Source organism: Nycticebus coucang, chromosome 2 (genome assembly GCF_027406575.1).
Source record: "Nycticebus coucang isolate mNycCou1 chromosome 2, mNycCou1.pri, whole genome shotgun sequence".
Lineage (NCBI taxonomy): Eukaryota > Metazoa > Chordata > Mammalia > Primates > Lorisidae > Nycticebus > Nycticebus coucang.
In genome coordinates, this window is record NC_069781.1 from 117,104,297 (window position 1) to 117,125,464 (window position 21,168).

A 21,168-nucleotide genomic window follows, 5' to 3' on the forward strand; every position below is an offset into this window, starting at 1 on the left:
CTTAAACTCCCTTTTAAGATGCAGGCTTAGCCCACCAGACTCTGAACCTCCCTGTCCTCGCCTTATTCTTCGTACCATCTAGCTGTTGTGGGGCTTAGGGTACAGTAGGCGCTCAATATTTCGTGAATAAATAAGTGAATGTGGAACTACCTGGTCAGGTAAGGCCCGCTCGCAGGACTCGTTTCTTCCAGCAGAGGGTGCTTTAAGGAGATATACTAACCAACGCAAATGAGATGCAAACGTACCACAGCCGGGCCCTGGGAGACTTTTTGTGGTCAGGCGCGCCGTAGACAGCCCGGGTGCCCGCGGGGCTTGGGCCTTAAAAGGATGCCGCTGCACCTGCAGATGGCCGGGCGGTGCGGCCCGCAAAGCTCCGGAGGCTGAATCAGGGCAGCTCGCGCTCTCCGTACTTTCTTCCGCAGGCTCCTGTCCCGGCCATGGGTCCACTACCCGCCTCTGTCCCACGAGACTTGGCGTTTCTGAGCAGGCGCGCTGCGGACAGCCCTCCCGGGGTTCCTTGCGGTGCCGTCCCAGGGGCCTCCGGGGCCTCAGAGCAAGATGGCGGCTGTGAGGTCCGTCAGGCGCGGGCGGCGGCGATTGCGGCGCCGGTGAGGGGCCCGGGGGCCCGGGTGGCTCCGGGCCGGGGCCCCGGCGCGGAACGGACCATGCTACGCTCCACTGGCTTCTTCCGGGCTATCGACTGCCCGTATTGGGCTGGGGCACCTGGGGGGCCCTGCCGGCGGCCGTACTGCCACTTCCGGCACCGCGGGGCCTGGGTCCCCGGCGGCGGCGGCGGAGCGGCGTCCCCCGCAGCAGGTAATGCCCGCCTGCCCGCCGGCCCTGGTCTCGGTTTCCCGGTCCAGGTCTACACTCCACTGCCAGCCCCACCATGGGCCCACGGTTCCGGCCCAGCTCCCTCTCCACATATTCGCGGGCGACGTCCCCCCCTGCTGGGGCCAGGACTACCCACCCGGGACCCAGTGCAAGTCGTTGAAACTCTTTAGTTCTCGATTTTCACGAGTGTGTAATGTAAACAATGAGAAGACGTGGTCTGCCAGGCCTGTCGCGTGGGCAGAATGAGATAACGCAGACTGAACACTGAGCACCGGGCGTGGCACACATGGGGTTTGCGAAGGGAGCGCCGCCAACCTAGGCAGGCCTAGGACTCGTTCTCCTGCGCTCCTTGGGAGGAAAACTTTGCCATCGCTCTCCCAACCCCATGCGCTTGTGGTAGCCTTTGTTTATTTCCGCGACACTTTACCCTGCCGCGCCTCTGTTAGTGGCCACCACTGTTTCCACTATAGTCAAAGAGGAGCACCTGCGTTGAGCTGTGTGTCCAACACGACTGGATAGGGATTACATCAAAACTCACTTGACTGGGATGGGAATGAGGCGAGGTAGGCATTCCAAGGAATGCTCTGATTTTGTGTTTGGGCAGAGAAAGTTAATGGACTGCAAATAGCATAATCATGGTAATCAGTGTCACCTTTTCTTGTAGAAGGTGTGAGATTTGAGCTAATAATTTACAGTGAGGATTCAAATTAGAGCAAGAGAGGGACATCACAAAGAAAGGCTTGGAGGGAGAATTATCCAGACTCCCTGGTGCCTCAGGAGTGACTCTTCTCTTGACTTATAACATTGCAGATTTCCTCATTTGGCATCAGTTTCAAGCGTTCTCTCTCACCTTCCCCATGACACAATGATTGTCATTGTTGTTCTTCGTTCAAAAGAGGAACACCATTGCCAGGATTAAATAGTAGACCTGTTTTCCCATTTTGCCAGAAAAAAGGGTAGGAGTTTCTTAAATTTCCCCCATAAATTTGCTTAGAACACCTGAACCTGTGGCCAGTTGTTCACAGCTGGCCAGATGCAAGCATTCAATTTCTAGCCCTTAGCATCCAGCATCTTTGCTGTGCTTGATGTGAGTGGAACCTGCTGTTGAGGAGGGAAGGCAGACATGCTCACAGATACCTTAGCATAAGATCGTGATACCCTGGGAGCATAGGGCTGGCTCTGGTATGGGCTGGGGAGTTGGTGAGGAAGACAGTGCATGTGGGAGATGGTGACACCCTGACTCATGTTGCTTGTTTCTATTGTGTTAAAGGGCAGTTTAACACAGTTTAGCTGGCCCGGGCTGGGTTCGAACCTGCCATCCTGGGTGTATGTGGTTGGCGCTGTAACCACTGTGCTACAGGCACTGAGCCCCAAAGGATAATTTTTGAGGGTCCATTTGGTGATGTAGTCCTGTCTGCCCCAATCTGCCACAGAGAAAATGCAACTGCCTACCTGTTACCTTAGTATGTCTGCATTTTGCTTTTGTTGGCAAGAATAAATAGGCCTTTTCTCATCTCTGGGAGGTTGGGAGGGTGGGTTCTTTTGTTACTTTCTAGTAGAAGACTGCCTTTCCCTGCGGAGAGACAGGATTAGATCTCAACTCGATCTTTCATATGGTGGGACATGCTTACCCTGTCCAGATTTTGACCAGTCCAGTATCCTCTCAGATATGTAGAGGCAGGAATGATCTAACCTTGGTTGTTCCCTCTTGGGCTCTGTGGAAGGGCAGAGGAACCCTTTAGTTCCCTTTACTTTTAACTGTGAGGTGTTCATTCCGATTTGTTTTGGTTTCTGAATCCCTGCTCTTTGCAAGCACACCTGTGTACCTTTGTATCTGCAGTAAATGATGAGAAAACATGTTCATTTGGCCTCTGAGAGTATTCCAGAGGGAAAGGGCTTCCAGAGAGGAGACGTGAGAGGAAGATGGGTGAAATGCTGGCAGTTAGCCCTGGAACATCTGTGAGGGGTGGGCTTGCACATCACCTTGACCTTCAGAACTAGGTGCTGCTGGTGGGGAAACTGAGGCTTAGTGAGGCAACATCACCACCCAGGTGGGGCAAGTCTTGGGCCTCTGGGAGCTGTGGTCATTCCCAAGTGCAGAGGAGAGCACTGGAGGGGTCATGTGATGAAGGCTCAAAGGCAGGCGGGTTTTGGCCCTGTGGAGACAAGCAGTGTCCAGGAGCTATGACATGAGTGGGCAGGTAGAACAGGATCAGAGGGTCAGTGGTGGCTTTGAGCAGCAGGTTTGAAGGACTCTGGGTTTTCCTCCTGGGCTCTGATCCCCAGACCTGCTTAGCCTTTTTTTTTTTTTTTTTTGGAGATAGAGTGTCGTCCTCAGTAGACTGCCGTGGCGTCACTGCTCACAACAATCTCTAACTCTTAGGTTTAAGTGATTCTCTTGCCTCAGCCTCCCAAGTAGCTGAGACTACAGGCATCCACCACAGTGCCTGGCTATTTTTGTTGTTGCAGTTGTTATTGTTGTTTAGTAGGCAGGGGCGTTCAAACCCACCTGCCTCGGTATATGTGGCCCATGCCCTAACCGCTGAGCTATGGGCACTGAGCCCTCCTCAGCTATTTTTGAGCTGGCTGGATCTGCCTGGGATTGGTCTGGCAACCTATACAGTGGGTATTATATATATCTGGGACTCAGGGAGGTTCTGACCCTGTATTCTGTGCCATGTCCTGAGTGTCATGGGCTGTGAACTGTCCCCATGGAGGACAGCTTTCCAGTGCCCAGCTCTACCACTGCTTGTGTGAGGGGAGGGCCTGGGGCTGGATCTGATTTCTGTCCACCCTCCTGTCTGACCCTGAACTCCAGATCCTCAACCACAGCGCCACATTGCCTCCAGTATCTTGAGCAGTCTGCACCCTGCCAAGAGGTAGGATATTGTCTTACCAGAGAACTTACGGGAAAGCACACAGCTCTTCACAGATAAAGTGGGCTCCATCCTAGGTCTCCAGAGCATAGGCTGTTTCTGCTCTAGCAGAAATGCTCTCACAAACAGTAACTTTCTTTTTCTTTCTTTCTTTTTTTTTTTTTTTGAGACAGAATCTCACTTTGTCACCCTCGGTAGAGTCTCATGGTGTCATAGCTCATAGCAACCTCTAACTCTTGGGCTCAAGTCATCCTCTTGCCTCAGCCTCCCAAATAGCTGGGACCATAGGCACCCACCACAACACCTGACTGTTTTTATTTATTTGTTTATTTTTTTTGAGACACAGCCTCAAGCTGTCACCCTGGTTGCCGTGGCATCACAGCTTACAGCAGCCTCCAACTCCTGGGCTCAAGTGATTCTCTTGCCTCTGCCTCCCAAGTAGCTGGGACTATAGGCGCCTGCCACGATGCCTGGCTATTTTTTGGTTGCAGCTGTCATTGTTGTTTGGCGTGCCCAGGCTGGATTTGAACCTGCCAGATGTATGTGGCTGGCGCCTTAGCAGCTTGAGCCACAGGCGCTAAGCCCGCCCAGCCGTTTTTAGAGATGGGGTCTCACTCTTGCTTAGGCTAGTTTCGAACCTGTGAACTCAGGGCAAACCACCCACCTTGGCCTCCCAGAGTGCTAAGATTACAGGGGGGAGCCACTGTGCCTGGCCCACAAATAGTAATTTCTGTATAAATGAGGCGGAGGGTGAGAGGAACAGCACTGAGAAGATAATGATGTCAGGGAGCCTGATGGATTGCCCACTCTTTTTTTTTTTTTTTTTTTTTTTTTGTGGTTTTTGGCCGGGGCTGGGTTTGAACCCGCCACCTCTGGCATATGGGACCAGCGCCCTACTCCTTGAGCCACAGGCGCCGCCCCTGATTGCCCACTCTTAAGTTGGCATGGCTGTACTGAGGGAACTCTCCAGTGGGAGAGTCATGGGCCTTGAGAAGTTGCTGTCTCATCCATCAGGCAGAGTCAGGCAGTGGGATGATGGATGTCAGGTACACAGGCTTGCTGTCCTTGAGGACCCCACAGCCTGGAAACTGTGTGAAATTGCTCTGGGGTTGGGCTGTTGACAGAATCTTAGTGTAGACCCTGGTGACTCTTAAGGAGTGACCTTCATGGTGGGGGAGTCCTTAAAATGGAGGTTTGGGGCAGGTGTGGTGGAATTTTCTAGAATACTTCTCAGGAGATGTTTGAACGTATTGTGCTTTTTAGAAGGAATAGGATTTTGTCAGTTTAGGAGAGGAGGGAGGCATTCCCAGGTGAGGGAAAGGTTGGGTGAAGGGAGGCAACCAGGTCCACAAACTGAGTGTGCATGGTGGGGCAGAGGCAGTAGTAGCAAGGGCATGGTGGACACATTTTGTCTCTGGTTGTTTTTACCCCTTGGGCAGGGGTGCTCAGGTGCTGGTAGACAGTGCCTGCAGGTGGGCCTCAGGGCTCCCCCCACATACACAGCACCTCCATCCTTGGGCAGGCAGCCTCCTGAGTCCCAGCAGAGTCAGGGCTGGGCAGTGGTCCTCTTCTTTCTGGCCCTTTAGATCCACCCCTGGTGTATTCCGGGATTCCCAATACCGAACTTGGCTACAGACATGCCCAGTGACCACAGCACTCACTTGAACAGGCCCTCTGACCCTTGGACAGTGGTGGGACTGATTATTCCCATTTTATAGATAAGGAAACCGAGGCCCAGAGAGGGGAAGCCATTTGCCTGTGTATGCCCGGCTGGTAAATGGGGCAGTGGGGCAGATGCAGGCCATTAAATCCAGGGCTTGCCATGCTTGCCACCTAAGTGCCCAGCATGGCCCAGGCTTAGCTCTGCCAGAAGGATAGAACTTGACCCTGGAAACCTAAGATGTGGCTTGGGGCAGCCCTTCCCCCTACTAGGAAGGTCTTGCTGATCTGGCATCCTGGTGGCAAGTCTCCAGGGGACCTCTGAGCCTAGAAAGCCAGGTGGGAGGGGCGAGGGAGGCCCTGACCAGTCCAGTGCTTTTTTGCAGAGGGTGGGTTTTTTTTTTTGTTTGTTTGTTTGTTTTCTTTTGAGACAGAGCCTCAAGCTGTCACCCTGGGTAGAGTGCTGTGGCATCACAGCTCACAGCAACTTCCAACTCCTGGGCTCAAGTGATTCTCTTGCCTCAGCCTCCCAAGTAGCTGGGACTACAGGCACCCGCCACAACACCTGGCTATTTTTTGGTTGTAGCCGTCATTGTTGTTTGGCGGGTCTGAGCTAGATTCGAACCTACCAGCTCAGGTGTATGTGGCTGGTGCCTTAGCCGCTTGAGCCACAGGCGCTGAGCCCAGAGGGTGGGTTTTGTTTCATTTCTTCTGTAAGCTGACTTGGGACCAGGAGGGGTTTATTCTGACCCAGGAGTGTTTCCTTCTGAGGGCTGGGTACCTTTGGGTTTCAGGATGGGTGGCAGGGACCTTGTCTTTAGAGACCTGACAAAAGTATGTTCTCCTTGGTCCAACATTTTCTCACCCATTTCTCACCCCTTCCTCAGAGAGAACCCAGCAGAAAGTAGTAGTCTTTCTAGGGTGCTGGGGCCTACTCAGTGTGTGTGGACACTTGAGGCTATTCTCCCAGTGGCTGGGCCACCTGGGTCACTGGAGGGATGTGGGACCAAGTTGTTCTGTGTGATGGGGTGTTCTGTGCATTGGTAGGCTGTTGAGCAGCGTCCCTGGCTTCTCCCATTGTGGTGGTGAGAACCACAGATGTTGTTGGGGCCACCTAATTTTCTTTTTCAGCCTGTTCAGGGAACCTGTGAGTTCAGGAGCAAGCTCCAGTCCCCAGGAGTAAGACCCTCCCCAGGGCTGGGAGGATTGGTGTTTGACCCAAACTCCCACCATAGGGCAGGTGTTTCTGTTGTTCTGCTCTTGATTTGTTGTAAAGATGGGAGTAGTGGAGAGATGCTGTGGTTCTCCAAAGCAGTCATCTTTTTATAAAGGTTGTCAGGGCTGAATTCACCACTCTTGTCACCAAGATGGATCACAGTGCAGCGTGAAGTGAGAAGAACCCAGGTTTCCCATTGGATGGAAGCCTGTATGTGTTGTCTCAGTTCTGTCAGCACTTTATTATTTTCTGTACTAGAAATGATGTTCTATTTAGAAACATTGGAGAATATAGGAAAGTCAAAAGAGAAAATGCTTTTTAATTAATTGATTGATTTTTTTTGAGATAGAGTCTCACTTTGTCACCCTAGGTAGAGTGTCATGGTGTCATAGCTCACACCAACCTCAAAACCTTAAGCAATCCTCTTGCCTCGGCCTCCCAAGTAGCTGGGACTACATGTGCCTGCTACAGTGCCCAAATAATTTTTCCTGTTTTTAGTAGAGATGAGGTCTTATTCTTTTTTTTTTTTTTTTTTGTAGAGGCAGAGTCTCATTTTATGGCCCTCTGTAGAGTGCCGTGGCGTCACACACAGCTCACAGCAACCTCCAACTCCTGGGTTTAAGCGATTCTCTTGCCTCAGCCTCCCGAGCAGCTGGGTGCCCACCACAACGCCCGGCTATTTTTTGGTTGCAGTTTGGCCGGGGCTGGGTTCGAACCCACCACCCTCGGTATATGGGGCCGGCGCCTTACCGACTGAGCCACAGGCACCGCCTGATGAGGTCTTATTCTTGTGCAGGCTGGTCTCGAACTCTTGAGCTCAAACAGTCCATCTGCCTCGGTCTCCCAGAGTGCTAGGATTACAGGCACGCACCACTGTGCCTAGCAAGAAGTGCTTTTAAAATTGCCCTAAATCCTGGCCTGGCACCTGTAGTTCAAGCGGTTAAGGTGCCACCCACATACACCAGAGCAGGTGGGTTTGAATCCAGCCCAGGCCTGCCAAACAATGACAACCGCAACCAAAAAATAGTCAGGCGTTGTGGCAGGCGCCTGTAGTCCCAGCTACTTGGGAGGCTGAGGCAAGAGAATCGCTTAAGCCCAGTAGTTGGAGGTTGCTGTGAGTTGTGATGCCATGGCACTACCCAGGGCGACAGCTTGAGGCTTTGTCTAAATAAATAAATAGCCCTAAGTCCTGCATCTACCAGCTTGCTGTTTCCTCCCACATCTAAAAAACAAAAGGCCTTGCAATTGGTGTCCTGGTATAGTGGTTGTAATTGAAATGGATTAAATTGGTCTTTGTGGTTTTCTGAAGTTCCTCCCCCAAGTCTTGAAGTCCTCACCTGGTGGTCCCTTCCCCATGGTCTGGGGAGCTTTGAAAACCTGCCTTCTCACCTCCAATCCTGACCTGGACTTAGACTCTCTGGCCTTGGGCCATTTAAATCAAGATACAAAGGAACATGTTTATGCTGAAACTTGTTTTGGTATTTTAGTATTCTTTGCTTAGTGTCCATCAGTAGAGCAGTGTTCTCAACCTGTTTGTGGAGACATTTTGGTTGTCAATTTGAGGATGCTGCTCAGCACCCTGAAGTGCCTAGAATGTCTCCACTACCACCTCAGACAACAATCCTGCCCCGAAGGTCAAAAGTGGCAGCAGAGAGATGGGGACCCTGACCTAGCATTCCTACACTTGGGCTGTCTTTTTTAGGATGAGAACAGGATGGTGCATTGGCTGTTGGCCCACAGAGAAGGCAGAAGCTGGGAAGAGCTCCATTCCTTCTCTCTGAGCCTGGGAGGTGACAGAGCAACTGGGCACTCAGGGTGGGGCCCTTTAGTGTCAGGGGATGCCTGTGTCAGTGGGAGGGGCTCAGGGGACCTATGCTGGTGCCTGAACATGTCCCATCCCTGCTCCCACAGCCCTCCTCCAGGGACTCAGGTGCAGGTGGCACCTGTTGGCTTCAGCCCCCATGGGGAGAGTGCAGTGCCAGATGAAGGCATTTGACTTTGCTTTCTGTTTTGCAGAGTTGTCTGGGAAAGAGCTGGCCTCCATTTACTCTGCATTCCCTGAGCCTCTCTTCCTGGCACAGTGGGTCCCAGTGTTCCATGTGGAGTGCAGCCTGGCTGGTGCTAGTCTCACTATGGCAGGAGAGACCCAGTTCCTCCTCCTCTCCATCTCAGAGCCCCCTTGGCATATGTCCAGTGAGGAGCAAGGGGTTTTAAGCTGAGTGGGTGATGTGTAGGATTTGGTTCATTCCTTACACTGTCCATGTGCCGTAGGTGGATTTGTTAAAGTAAAAACTAAAAAGGAGCCTGGGCAAGTTGGCTCATATATATAATCCTAATGCTTTGGGAGGCTGAGGTAGAAGGATCACTTACTTCAGTGGTTCTCAACCTTCCTAATGCCATGGCCCTTTAATACAGTTCCTGTGGGTCGTGACCCACAGCTTGAGAACCACTGACTTACTTGAAGCCTGGAGTTTGAGTCAGCCTCAGCAAGATTGAGACCCCGTCTTTACAAAAATACAGAAAAATTGGCTGGATGTGGTGGTGCCTGCTTATAGTCCCAGCTACTCAGGAGGCTGAGGCAGGAGGATCACTTGAGCCCAGTAGTTTTGAGCCCACTGCACTCTAGCCCCCAGGTGGTAGAGCAAGACCTTATCTCAGAAACAAAAAACTAGAAAGGAAACAGGGTCTCTGAGAGCTGGGAGCCTGTCAGGGCAGACTTCTGGGGTCCCCAAGCCTTATGGAGAATCTCAGGTCATCTTTCCTTGTCCTTCCCTAATGCCTGAGTCCTAGGGGGTCCTTGTAGTGGCCACTGTGTACTGTTTGAGGCAGCATCTGTGCTGGCAGTGTTTGGGGATCCACTGGGGCTTCTTGTAGGTGTTCAGAGGTTTTCTGAAAACAGCTTCAGGGATGGAGCTACTCCTGCCCCACAATAGGCTCTGCAAAGGGCTCGGCCAGGGTTTTCTGGTGGCTAACCTCCTGCCTCTTGCTCCGGTTTGGTAGAAGAGAGTAGCCCAGCTGTGACCTCCGCCTGGGCACACATGCTCCAGGCCTTGGTGTCCTCTCTAAAACCAGGAACTGGCCCTAGTGCTCTCTGAGAGCCTTTCTGTTTGGTCTGAACTCAGTAAGTATCTGTGGGACCAGGCTGAGGGGAATTGGGAAGCAGAAATGGATGGGGTGACAGCTAGTGGGTGGGCCACACCTATGGGCCCAGGTCTGGGAGAGAATAGTTGACACTTTTAGTTGCAGGGAAATCTGGGGAGTGTCCCCAAGCTTATAGTTACTGATATGGCTTTCTTTTGAGAGAGTCTCACTCTGTAGGTCTGGGTAGAGTGCCATGGCATTATAGCTCACAGCAACCTCGAGCTCTTGGGCTTGAGCAATCCTCTTGCCTCAGCCTCCCGAGTAGCTAGGACTACAGGCATACACCACTATGCTTGGCTAACTGATCTGGTTTTTTGTTTTGTTTTGTTTTGTTTTTTTGAGACAGAGTCTTACTCTGTAGCCCTGGGTAGAGTGCCATGTCATCATAGCTCACAGCAACTTCAAACTCCAAAACTTAGAGGAGTTTTGCCTTAGCCTCCTGAGTAGCTGGGACTACAGGTGCCTGCCACAATGCCTGCCTAGTTTTTCTATTATTTGTTTATTATTATTATTACTACTATTTTCAAGACAGAGTCTCACTTTGTTGCCCTCAGTAGAATGCTGTGCCGTCATAGCTCATAGCAACCTCAAACTCTTGGGCTCAAGCGATTCTCTTGCCTTAGCCTCCCAAGTAGCTGGGACTACAGGTGCCTGCCACAACGCCTGGCTTTATTTATTTATTTATTTAAACAATCTCACTTTGTCACCCTTGGTAGAGTATTCTGGCATCACAGCTCACAGCAACCTCAAACTCTTGGGCTTAAGCAATTCTCTTGCCTCAGCCTCCCAAGTAGCTAGGACTCCAGGCGCCTGCCACAACACCTGGCTATTTGTTGTTGTTGTTGTTGTTGTTATAGTTGTCATATTGTTGTTTAGCAGGCCCAGGCTGGGTTTGAACCCACCAGCTCCAGTGTATGTGGCCAGCTCCCTAACCATTGAGCTACGGGCGCTGAGCCACCTGGCTATTTTTAGAGATAGGGTGTTGCTCTTGCTTAGGCTGGTCTCCAACCTGTGAGCTCAGGCAAGCCGCCCGCCTCAGCCTCCCAGAGTGAGCCACTGTGCCCAGCCTTAGTTTTTCTATTTTTAGTAGAGACAGGGTCTGGCTCTTGCTCAGGATGGTCTCAAACTCCTGAGCTCAAGCATTCCACCCACCTCGGCCTCCTAAAGTGATAGGATTAACTGATCTGGGTTTTGAAGAATGAGTAGGAGTTCGGTGGCTGGAAGTGGAGCTGGGGTCAGGAGTGCAGCATTTCAGGATTCTGGGCAGGGAGACAGCCCACTGAAAGGCCAGGGATCTTCTCACGGTCTGTGGCTCAGAGGGGCTGTTGGGAGCTCCCTGCACCTTATGGTGTGTGAGAAGCGGCCTTGGAGTATTGCTTTAGCCTGCCCAATCTGTTTCTCCACTTTCTGGTGTTTCTTCCCCATCACCTCAGAGGGTTGTATCTGGGAGAGTTGATGAGCTGAAGGCACTGAGGGGCCAGGGACTCTGGGTTAGCATTTCTTTCTTTTCTTCTTACAGTCCTTTGCAGGATCTTGCCCCAGGTCACCTTGGTTAAGACTGGGGTACAGAGAAGAGCATGACAGGGGGGCGGAGGCCAGGCATGTATTGGCTGGCATCTTGACCTTGTCTATCCTAGCAGCTAAATCCATCTGTACCCAATTAACGTTAGAAAGTCACAGTTGGGTTGTCTAGACAGATTTTCCCCTCTCCTTCCCCCCACAGTGGCTCTAGGGCTCAGAGCAAGAGGGAGTGAACACTGCTTTGGGAGCAGGCCCCAGGGAACCTGGGTTTGTGGGGGCTGTACCCCACTTGCCCTGGCTAAGGAGGGGTGTGAAGTGAGGTCTCCACCATGCCTCTCCTCCTATACCAGACACCACAGGGCACTTCTAGTTCCACAGCGAGAGTCTTGGAGAGCTGCCTGGAGGAAGTCCTCTGCACACCACATGCACTCTCTGTGTATTTAGGCAGGAAGAGCAATTTGCTGAAGAAGTGAGTGACAGGGGCAGCTCGGTCCACCTCAGAGGCTAGCCCCCTCTGTCACCACCCAGCACCTGTGCATGATGTCAAGTAATACAATAAAACAGCTGCTGCTCACGGAGGCCCTGGTGTTCAGGCTCTTGCTTAGGGGATGCGGCCACCCCAGTCCTCGGCACTACCTGTGATGCCCTGGCTAGGGTGGTGGGAAGACCCGTGGTGCTGCCTCTACGTAGCCCAGTGTTCCTTCAGCACCTGTCTAGGCTCCCAGATGGTGTTATGTCTTAGTACGAGATGGCAGGGAAAAGTGACCCCAGAAATACTCCCTGTGAAACTGCTCTAGGGTTATTGTAGTGTTAGAGCTTTTTTCTTTTCCTTTTCCCCTCCCTCTCTCTGTCCTTTCTTCTTCCTTTCTTCTCCCTCTCTCCTTCCTCTCTCCTCCCCCTCTCCGCAACTCCTGGGCTTCTTAAGACTCCCAAGTAGCTGGGACTACAGGCACCTGCCACCACGCCAGCTAATTTTTTTATTTTTAGTAGAGACAGTCTCACTTTGCTCATACTGGTTTCTAACTCCTGAGCTCAAGCAATCCTCCTGTCTCAGCCTCCTAGATTAGTGATGGGATTACACATATGCCTGGCAGAGCTTTTTTTTTAAATATCGTTATTTGTGGGTTTTTTTGAGACAGAGTCTCATTCTGTTGCCCCAGGCTAGAGTGCCATGGTGCCATCATAGCTCACAGCAACCTCAAATTCTTGCGTTCAAGCGATCTTCTTGCCTCAACCTCCGGAGTAGCTGGGATGGCAGGCATCTACACTACTGGCTAAGTTTTCTAGTTTTAGTAGAGACAAGGTCTTGCTCTTGCTCAGGTTGGTCTCATACTTCTGAGCTCTAATAATCCACCTAACTCAGCCTTCCAGAGTACTAGGATCAGAGGCATGAGCTACCACACCCAGCCTAAAAAACGTCTTTATTTGGACCATGAAAGCAATTATTGTCCACTGAGGACAGGTTAGTGGGGATGGAGACTGGCAAAAGGAACAGAAGGCCACCGCTAGCCCCAGTGTTCCTGCCAACAGTTTGGCCCCCACCAGTCCTTTTCCTCTGTGATTGATTGATTGGTTGATTGATTTTTCCTCTGTGATTTATACTTGTATTTCTGCTGGTTTTGAAAGGTGGCTGACTTCATGTCCTGTGACATCCCTGTTGCCCAACCTTATGCTGTGAGCATTCTGACAACCCTTTTCAAGCTTGATGCCCAAAGTGGCTGCTGGGCAGCCTGTGTGCTGTGTATGTCCAAGGTCCTCAAAGAGTTGAGCTGGTGGTCCCAGGGGATGGCTGGAGTTTTTTTTCCTTTCTCTCCTCTGGCTCTTCCTGTGTATCTCTGTCTGCTCTGAAGCCCTGTCACAGTGCTGCTTCCATCTTCAGCATTGAGTCTCTGGAGGGACACTGAACTGGGACACCTTGAGTTCTGGGTGTTTCTGATGCCACTGAGTGGTAGGGTCCAGCCCTCCATCCCAGCTGGGCTCCATGCCAGCCCTTTCCAGTATTTCTGTGTCCCTGCATTCTGGACCTGTGGCACAGGTGCTGTGGTTGTGTCCCCAGGTGTTAAGGGCAGCCCTGGGGCTCTCTGAGTGCACAGTTCATGTGTTAGTGGCCAGGTCCCTTTGTGTAAGCTTCCAGTTCTTGTCCTTCTGGTGGACAGTGCTTCAGGGGCCCTGGGTGTTTAGACATCTTAGAACAGGGCTTGAGGGCCTCCCTGTGGAGCAGAGACCCCCCTGGAGTGGATGGAGGCCCCCTTGTGCGGACCTTGGAATCATTCTGATTCCTCTGGAGGTAGGTTTCGGGTGTCACTGTTGGTCAGACGCCACCTTCCAGGGAAATCCTAGTGGGGCTGGTGCTCAGGCCCTGTGGCCAAGGCTGGCCCCTCCTCATGCTGTACTGTACTGTTCTGTCCTGTCCTCCTGTCTCTACCTGCAAGGGGATCATGCCAGGTGTGGGCGCTTTCCACCTTTACGGCAGCTAGGGCTGGCTTGTCTCCTTTAAGGCTGAGCTCCACGTAGACAGGACCTTGTTTGCCCCATGCATGCCCAGCATGCTGCTGCCACCACCTGGGCTGGGGAGCCAGTCCCTGGGGATGCCTTATCAGGGCCGGGAGCCCAGAGCACATGCAGTGTCAGACGGGCTGGGGCCCCTACATCTCCTGTCTGGGTGGGAGGGGGCCAGGTTCAGTGTCCCATTTTTGAAATGGTCTGGCCCAAATGGGGTCCTTTTAAGGATCAACTGAGGGAAGGCAGGGGTTCAGTCAGGGTCCCACAAGAGAAATGTTCCAGAAATTCAAGGAGTGTCTTCATGCTCAGATCTTGTCTTTTTTTGTTGTTGTTTTGTTTTGTTTTTTGTAGAGACAGAGTCTCACTTTATGGCCCTTGGTAAAGTGCCATGGCATCACACAGCTCACAGCAACCTCCAACTCCTGGGCTTAAGTGATTCTCTTGCCTCAGCCTCCCGAATAGCTGGGACTACAGGCGCCCACCACAATGCCCAGCTATTTTTTGGTTGCTGTTCAGCCGGGGCCGGGTTTGAACCCGCCACCCTCCGTATATGGGGCTGGCGCCTTACCAACTGAGCCATAGGCGCCGCCCCTGTTTTTTTTTTTTCTTTTTTTCTTTTTATTTTTATTTATTTATTTTTTTTTGTAGAGACAGAGTCTCACTTTACTGCCCTCGGTAGAGTGCCGTGGCCTCACACAGCTCACAGCAACCTCCAACTCCTGGGCTTAAGCGATTCTCTTGCCTCAGCCTCCCGAGTAGCTGGGACTACAGGCGCCCGCCACAACGCCCGGCTATTTTTTTTTTGGTTGCAGTTTGGCCGGGGCTGGGTCTGAACCCGCCACCCTCGGTATATGGGGCCGGCGCCCTACTGACTGAGCCACAGGCGCCGCCCTTTTTTTTTCTTTTTTTGAGACAGAGTCTTACTCTGCTGCTCTGGGTAAAGGGCTGTGGCATTATAGCTCACAGCAACCTCTTAATTCCTGGGCTCAAGAGATCCTCTTATAGGGCGGCGCCTGTGGCTCAGTGAGTAGGGCGCCAGCCCCATATGCCGAGGGTGGCGGGTTTAAACCCAGCCCCCGCCAAACTGCAACAAAAAAATAGCTGGGTGTTGTGGCAGGCGCCTGTAGTCCCAGCTGCTTGGGAGGCTGAGGCAAGAGAATCTCATAAGCCCAAGAGTTAGAGGTTGCTGTGAGCCGTGTGATGTCATGGCACTCTACCGGAGAGCGGTACAGTGTCTCTACAAAAAAAAAAAAAAGAGAGAGATCCTCTTGTCTCAGCCTCCCAAGTCGCTGGTACTGCAGCTGCTTGCCACACGTCCAGCTAGTTTTTCTATTTTTTTAAGTAGAGATGGAGTCTCGGTCTTGCCTAGGCTGGTCTGGAACTCCTGAGCTCAAGGGATCCACCCACCTTGGCCTCCAGAGTTCTGGGATTACAGGCATGAGCCACCACACCTGGACAGTCATCTTGTCATTCTCCCTGCCTTTGAGTTATTCATCCCATGTGTGGGTGGAGCTTGTGTCCCACTCAGTGCCCATGGCTGGGGCCATCAGGTCCCACCCCTGTGGATGGCACATGAGGGCACAGATGAGTGTAGTGGTCCAAAGGGGCAGGAACTGTGAGGGCAGAGGGCACCTGTGTGAGGTGTTTCTGGGCCTAGGGAAGGTTTTCAGGGACAGGTGCTGCTCCTCAGCTGACAGCACTAGCTCTAGACTTGATGCCCAGGACTTCTGTCTCTGGTTGGCCATCCCAGGGCTCCTAGGAGCTGGTCCCAAGAGACGGGTCAGGATGTCAAGCACTGGCCAATGTGATTGCTGGTCTGAGGGTGCCTTCCCGGTCTTAGCTCTGGGAAGCTCTTAGGTGGAAAAGGGGGCTCTCCAAGCTGTGCCTTTGAGAGGCTTTAAAGTCACCCAAGACTTGCTCCGTCTAGCCCTCAGCCCTAGGACTGCTTCCATCTGCTTCCAACCAGGACGGTTCCCTGATGAGAGGGGGACTCATGGGTGGAGTCACCTTGGTGGGCCCTCCCACCTCAGAATCTGCCATTAGACGTGCCCCCCAGGTGGGTTCCTGGGGCCATAGCCCGTAGAACATTCTCTTGGGGAGCCTCTGCAATCCTGACAGGTCCCTTAGAAGATCCAGCCCTATGGCAAGTATGGAGTGGCCATGGATGCTCAAGCACTGTGTACCTTCCACATCTGATCCTGCCAGGCCTTAGGAAACTTTTGTGGGGATCAGGGACCCCATGTGCCCAATTTTAAGCCATAGGCGGCCACAGCCAAGCCCCTGGTAGTTGTGCACGTGAAGCTTCCAGACCTGTTTGGGGTTGCTCAGGCCAGGATGCTGCCTTACAGCACTAGTGGGAAACTGAGGTTGCAGGCCAGGGGAGGTCTCATGGGGGGTTTCGACCTTGACCTTTCAGGTCTAGACTGGTGCCTTTTTTTTTTTTGAGACTGGGTCTCAAAAAAAAAGTCTCAGGCTGTTGCCCTGGGTAGAGTGCTGTGGCATCACAGCTCACAGCAACCTCCAACTCCTGGGCTTAAGCGATTCTCTTGCCTCGACCTCCCAAGTAGCTGGGGACTACAGGTGCCTGCCACAACGCCTAGCTATTTTTTGGTTGTAGTTGTCATTGTTGTTTGGCAGGCCTGGGCTGGATTCGAACCCATCAGCTCTGGTGTATGTGGCTGGTGCCTTAGCCGCTTGAGCTACAGGTGCCGAGCCTAGAGTGGTGTCTTTCCACTTCCATCCTTCTTGGAAGTACACAGGTTTAACTGCCCTTAAACAAACACTGCCAAGGCTCCCTGTTGGAAAACAAGCCCCCACTCAGACCTTGCTTGCCTGGCGTTCCTGTCTACCCTTCAAGGTCTCCCTGCAGGTTCTGGCCTACTGGGAGGTGGGCACCCTCCCTTCCAGGACCTTCTAGAAGGACCTTTTGAAGGAAATTATCTCTCCTTTCAAAATCCATAATGTCGGGAGGTCTGAACTCTGCTGTTCTGTGGAGGGCTGGAGGTGTATTCTGAGTGAAATGTAGGTGGTCTATGTCTCTCAGTGGGGCTGGGATTGATCTTGCAGGCTGTGTCTCAGAGCTCAGGAAAGGGTTGGGAAGGAGGCAGACTTCTGTATCGTTCACTCTCAGATCCTTGGTCCCCTTACTGGGGCCCAATCTCCCTCCAACCTGTGCCCCACAGGGCAGGCTCTACCCCTAGCCCCACCCTCTGATGCAGGGTGTGGCTACAGAGGCAGTGTCACCTGGAGCCTTGCGAAGCCAGTGGGCTATGTGAGGCCTGTCCCTGACCCAATCTTGCCTCCTTGGTGGATGTCCCCAGTAAGGGTCCCCACCTGTGTCTCCCTGGCTAATTGGCTGGGTGGCCTTGACATGACTGCTCCAATGAACTGGGCAGCCAGGACTTCTGGCGCTGAGTTCTCTGGCCTCCTTGAGGCGACTGCAAGGGAAGCTGTGGCCCTACCTGCAGGACCCTCCTGACCTGTGCTATTCCTCCCCAGGAGGAGTGGGAGGACTGTGTTTCTGGCAGCTGAGCTTCTTGACCCCACACTCCCAGCCTGCCAGAGTCTCAGCATTCTCAGCAGAGTTGAGGGAGGGACGAGCTCACCTGCAGGCCTACTGATGCCCCAGAAAGCCTTGGCTGCAGCTTGTGCCTTGTGGGGAGACCCCACCATGGCACCATTGCTGCCGTATCTATGGTTATTGCTGTGTGATCCCTACCTCCCAGTCCCTAGCCTGTGGCCCTCTCACTACCCTATTGTGTTCCCAGTCATCTGAACTTTTCTCCTTTCTGAATATAATTTTAAAAGTGGGCCCAAAACTCACATGGTTTTAAGGTAAGAGCAAAACAACATGCTCACAGTGGACTCCTGCCCCCTGCTCTGGACCCCATAGGCCACCCAGGCCTGACCACTGAACCTGCAGGGTGTCCTTTCACACATACCAGAAACGGGAAGGTCCATCCTGCATTCTCACAGAAGGGCAGCCAGCTGTGCAGTTTCTCATTGTGTTTTTATCATAGCCTAACGTTGCATAAGTTTCCTGTAGATGCTATAGCTAGCTAATTGCCACCAATAGACATGTGGCAAATGTGTGTTAAAACAACACATATTTTTCTCATAGTGATAGAGGTCAGAAGTTTGACATGGTCTCCCTAGGCTAAAATCAAGGTGTGGTAGGGTAGCTTCCTCCTGGAGACTCCCACAGGAGAACCCGTCTCCCACCTTCTCTGGAGTCTAGAGGCCACCCTCATCCCTCGATTTGGGGACTCTTCTTTCACCGTCTGAGCCAGCAGCCCATCATATTCCAGTCTCTGCCTCTGACCTTCCTGGCTTCTTGTGTGAGGACCCTGTGGTGACACTGGGCCCCCTTGGTTATCCAGGATGATCTCCCATCTCAATATCCTTAATTCCATCTGCAAATTGCTTTTGCATGTGAGGTCACATATCCACAAGGTTTCAGGGATTGGGTGTTTACTTGCTTAGTTTTGCCTACACAGCTAGGTCTTGGGGGGCAGTGCAGGAAAACCTACTAGTTATTTCCTACACCTGTTTGGGTCCTGGCAGAGTAGACTTACAGAACTCTGTTTCTAGTTCTGTTGTTCTCAACACAAAAGCCTCGTGCACACCTCTTCTGGCCTTATATTTTCCCCTGCTTTACACAGGCTTTAGGCCATGGAAGTGGAACTGCTGGTAGGCCAAAGAGATACAGGTTTTATGAGTAGACCCCATACACCTGACAATAAATACAGAGATATATACATTCCAACAGAATCAAGTTAGAACTGGGTGACATCTTGGTGCTAGCATATTCACAGGGCAGCAGCCAATCTGCATTTGGGGGCATGATTTCATGTTACACTGCTCCACTGTTAGCCTCTGGATGTGTGTCTGTCAACATTTCAAACCCCTCTTGGCAGTTGGTGTTACAGTGTACAGTAAGACAAGATAGTATTTGTCATGGAGAAGGACCCTCCCTCTGCTTAAGATTGGACCATTGGCTTGGTTTGATGTGGACCTGGCTGGACCTGTATTCAAATTGCTGATTTCATGTTTATTATGAAAATGTACAGTGATGATTTGACACCTCTACCTTGTGGGCTTTTTTTTTTGTAACCACATGACTTAGAGATCAGTACAGGGCACGCTCATCCCTTTTAACCCAGTCGACTTGCATTTAGGTTTTTAGGTCACTTCCTTTACTATTATTACCATTATAGTTTTGCATTAAGTACTACAACAGACGGGTCTGAATGTCTACACATTTTCTGCACGTCCACTTCTGTGTGGGCATGTCTGCACGTCCACCTCTGTGTGGGTATGTCTGGGGGATGGATTCTTAGAATTTGGAGTCTAAGGGTCACAGCATTTGAACTGCTCAAAGTTGTTACAATTTGCTCTCCAGAAAGCTCAGTGTGTTCACATGCCCATCAGTGAGGGAGGGTTGTTTTTTTTTTAATTTCACAAAATATTTACAAAATAAATGAGGAAGGTTTAATTCCACCAACAGAGTCACTTTTGCTGTCGGAGGTATCCACAGGCTCTGGGGATTCGAATATGGGCATTGCCAGCATGGCAGACTCTTATTGGCTGCTCACTGGCTGTTTTCTTTTCTTCCCTTTCAGGGCTGGGTTATGACCCCTACAACCCTGAGCTCCCCAAGTCCTCTGAACACAGGGAAAATGGCACCCTTGGCCAGGGGGATGAGCCGCCCTCGGACATGCTGGAGCTGGAGCGTGTCAACCAGGCCATTGAGGCTGTGCGCAGCGAGGTTGAGCTGCTGGAGACGGCTCGAGAGTACAGCTCAGGCGAGGCACCCACCCTGGTGCCCCGAGGCCCCACCCCTAGCCCCACTGTGGGCTTGGATGAGGATGCCTTCCCACTGGCCTTTGACTACAACCCCAGTGGTTGCAGCCTGTTAAATCCTGGTGCCAGCTACCAGCCCACCCCACTGGCTGTCCCTGCTGAGCCAGGCAGCAAGTACTCGCTGGCTTCCCTGGAGAGGGGCCCAGGTCGAGGTGGAGGGGGTTGCAGTGCCCTGGAGTATGTACCCAAGGCTGTGAGCCAACCTCGACGGCATAGCCGCCCTGTCCCCAGCAGCAAATATGTGGTGGATAACTCCAAGCCATCCACAGACCTGGAATATGATCCACTGTCCAACTACTCAGCCCGGCATCTTGGCAGGGCCAGCTGCAGGGATGAGAGGGCCATCAAACGGCCCAGGGGCTCCCGTGGCAGCGAGCCCTACACTCCTGCCCTCAAGAAGCCCTGTGACCCCTTTGGTGGCTGTGACGCCAGGTTCTCGGACTCAGAAGATGATACTGCCATGGCTCCAGGTGATGGGCTTCCCACGACCAGCCCTGCCAAAGCTGGGGCTGACCCTGAGAGCAAGGCCCCTAGGCAGCCATCCTGCAAAGAGGCCCTAGAAGCTGAGGGAAGTGGCCTGCGGGAGACCAAGGAGACAGCTGTGCAGTGTGATGTGGGGGACCTTGAACTACCCCCAAAGAGCCCAAGTGGGGTACCCCCAACCAAGCCCACTTCCCCAGCCAAGGCCTCCCAGCAGGATGGGGGCTACTCCCAAGAGGGAAAACACAAGAGGAAGAAAAGCAGGACCTCACCAGCCCCTGGCCACAAGGATGGTGCCCGGAAAAAAGACAAGACCAAGGACAAGGGCCGAGGGCAGCCTGGGGAGAAGCCCCCTGGTGACAGGAAGGGCCCACAGGCCAGCAGCTCCCGGCATGAGACAGAGCAGCTGGAAAGGACCAAGAAAAAGCCATCTTCAGCCACCCTGGTGGCCAGCTCAGGGAAAGGGAGGCCTGACCATCCAGGGCAGTGGCTGAGCCCCTCCAGAGGGGACCCTCGGCCTCAGGACTCCCAGCCAGCATCCAGCAGATGTGCCCCCAACCCCCAGCTGCCAGACAGAAAAAGCAGCGGGAAAGCCCTGTCAGGGAAGCTGGTAGAGCGGAAGGCCCGCTCACTGGACGAGGGTGCCTCTCAGGGTACACCCAAGCTGAAGAAGCGGGCCCTGAGCCATGCTGACCTCTTTGGGGATGAGAGCGAGGATGAGGCTGAAGGGCCAGGGGTGCCGGGGGTCTGGGCTCCCTCTCTGCCCAGCCTCAGCTCAGATTCAGACTCAGACTCAGACTCAGACTCAAGCCTGGGTTTCTCAGAGGTGCAGGGGCTGCCCAAGCGGCTCAAGGCCTCCTTACCCTCCTCCCCCGCCCCGTTATCCTCCTCCTCCTCCCCCTCCTCCTCAGGCGCTGGGCAGGGCGCAGAGGAGGAGGTAGACTACTCAGCCCTGGAGAAGGAGGTGGACTTCGACTCAGATCCCATGGAGGAGTGCCTACGGATCTTCAACGAGTCCACCGCCGTCAAGACCGAAGACAAGGGCCGGCTGGCCCGGCAGGTGAGGGCGCTGGGCGT

General features: G+C 52.8%; 1 protein-coding gene across 1 annotated transcript in view; it reads left to right on the plus strand.

Moving 5' to 3' along the window:
- The first annotated feature begins 525 nt into the window (after window positions 1-525).
- Window positions 526-21,168, plus strand: part of REXO1 (RNA exonuclease 1 homolog) — a 33,822-nt gene continuing 13,179 nt past the window's right edge. The window contains exons 1-2 of the mRNA XM_053581208.1: window positions 526-816; window positions 19,371-21,151. Of these exons, the coding sequence (XP_053437183.1) occupies window positions 666-816; window positions 19,371-21,151 (1,932 nt within the window). The 5' untranslated portion in view covers window positions 526-665. The remainder of the gene's footprint in view (window positions 817-19,370; window positions 21,152-21,168) is intronic.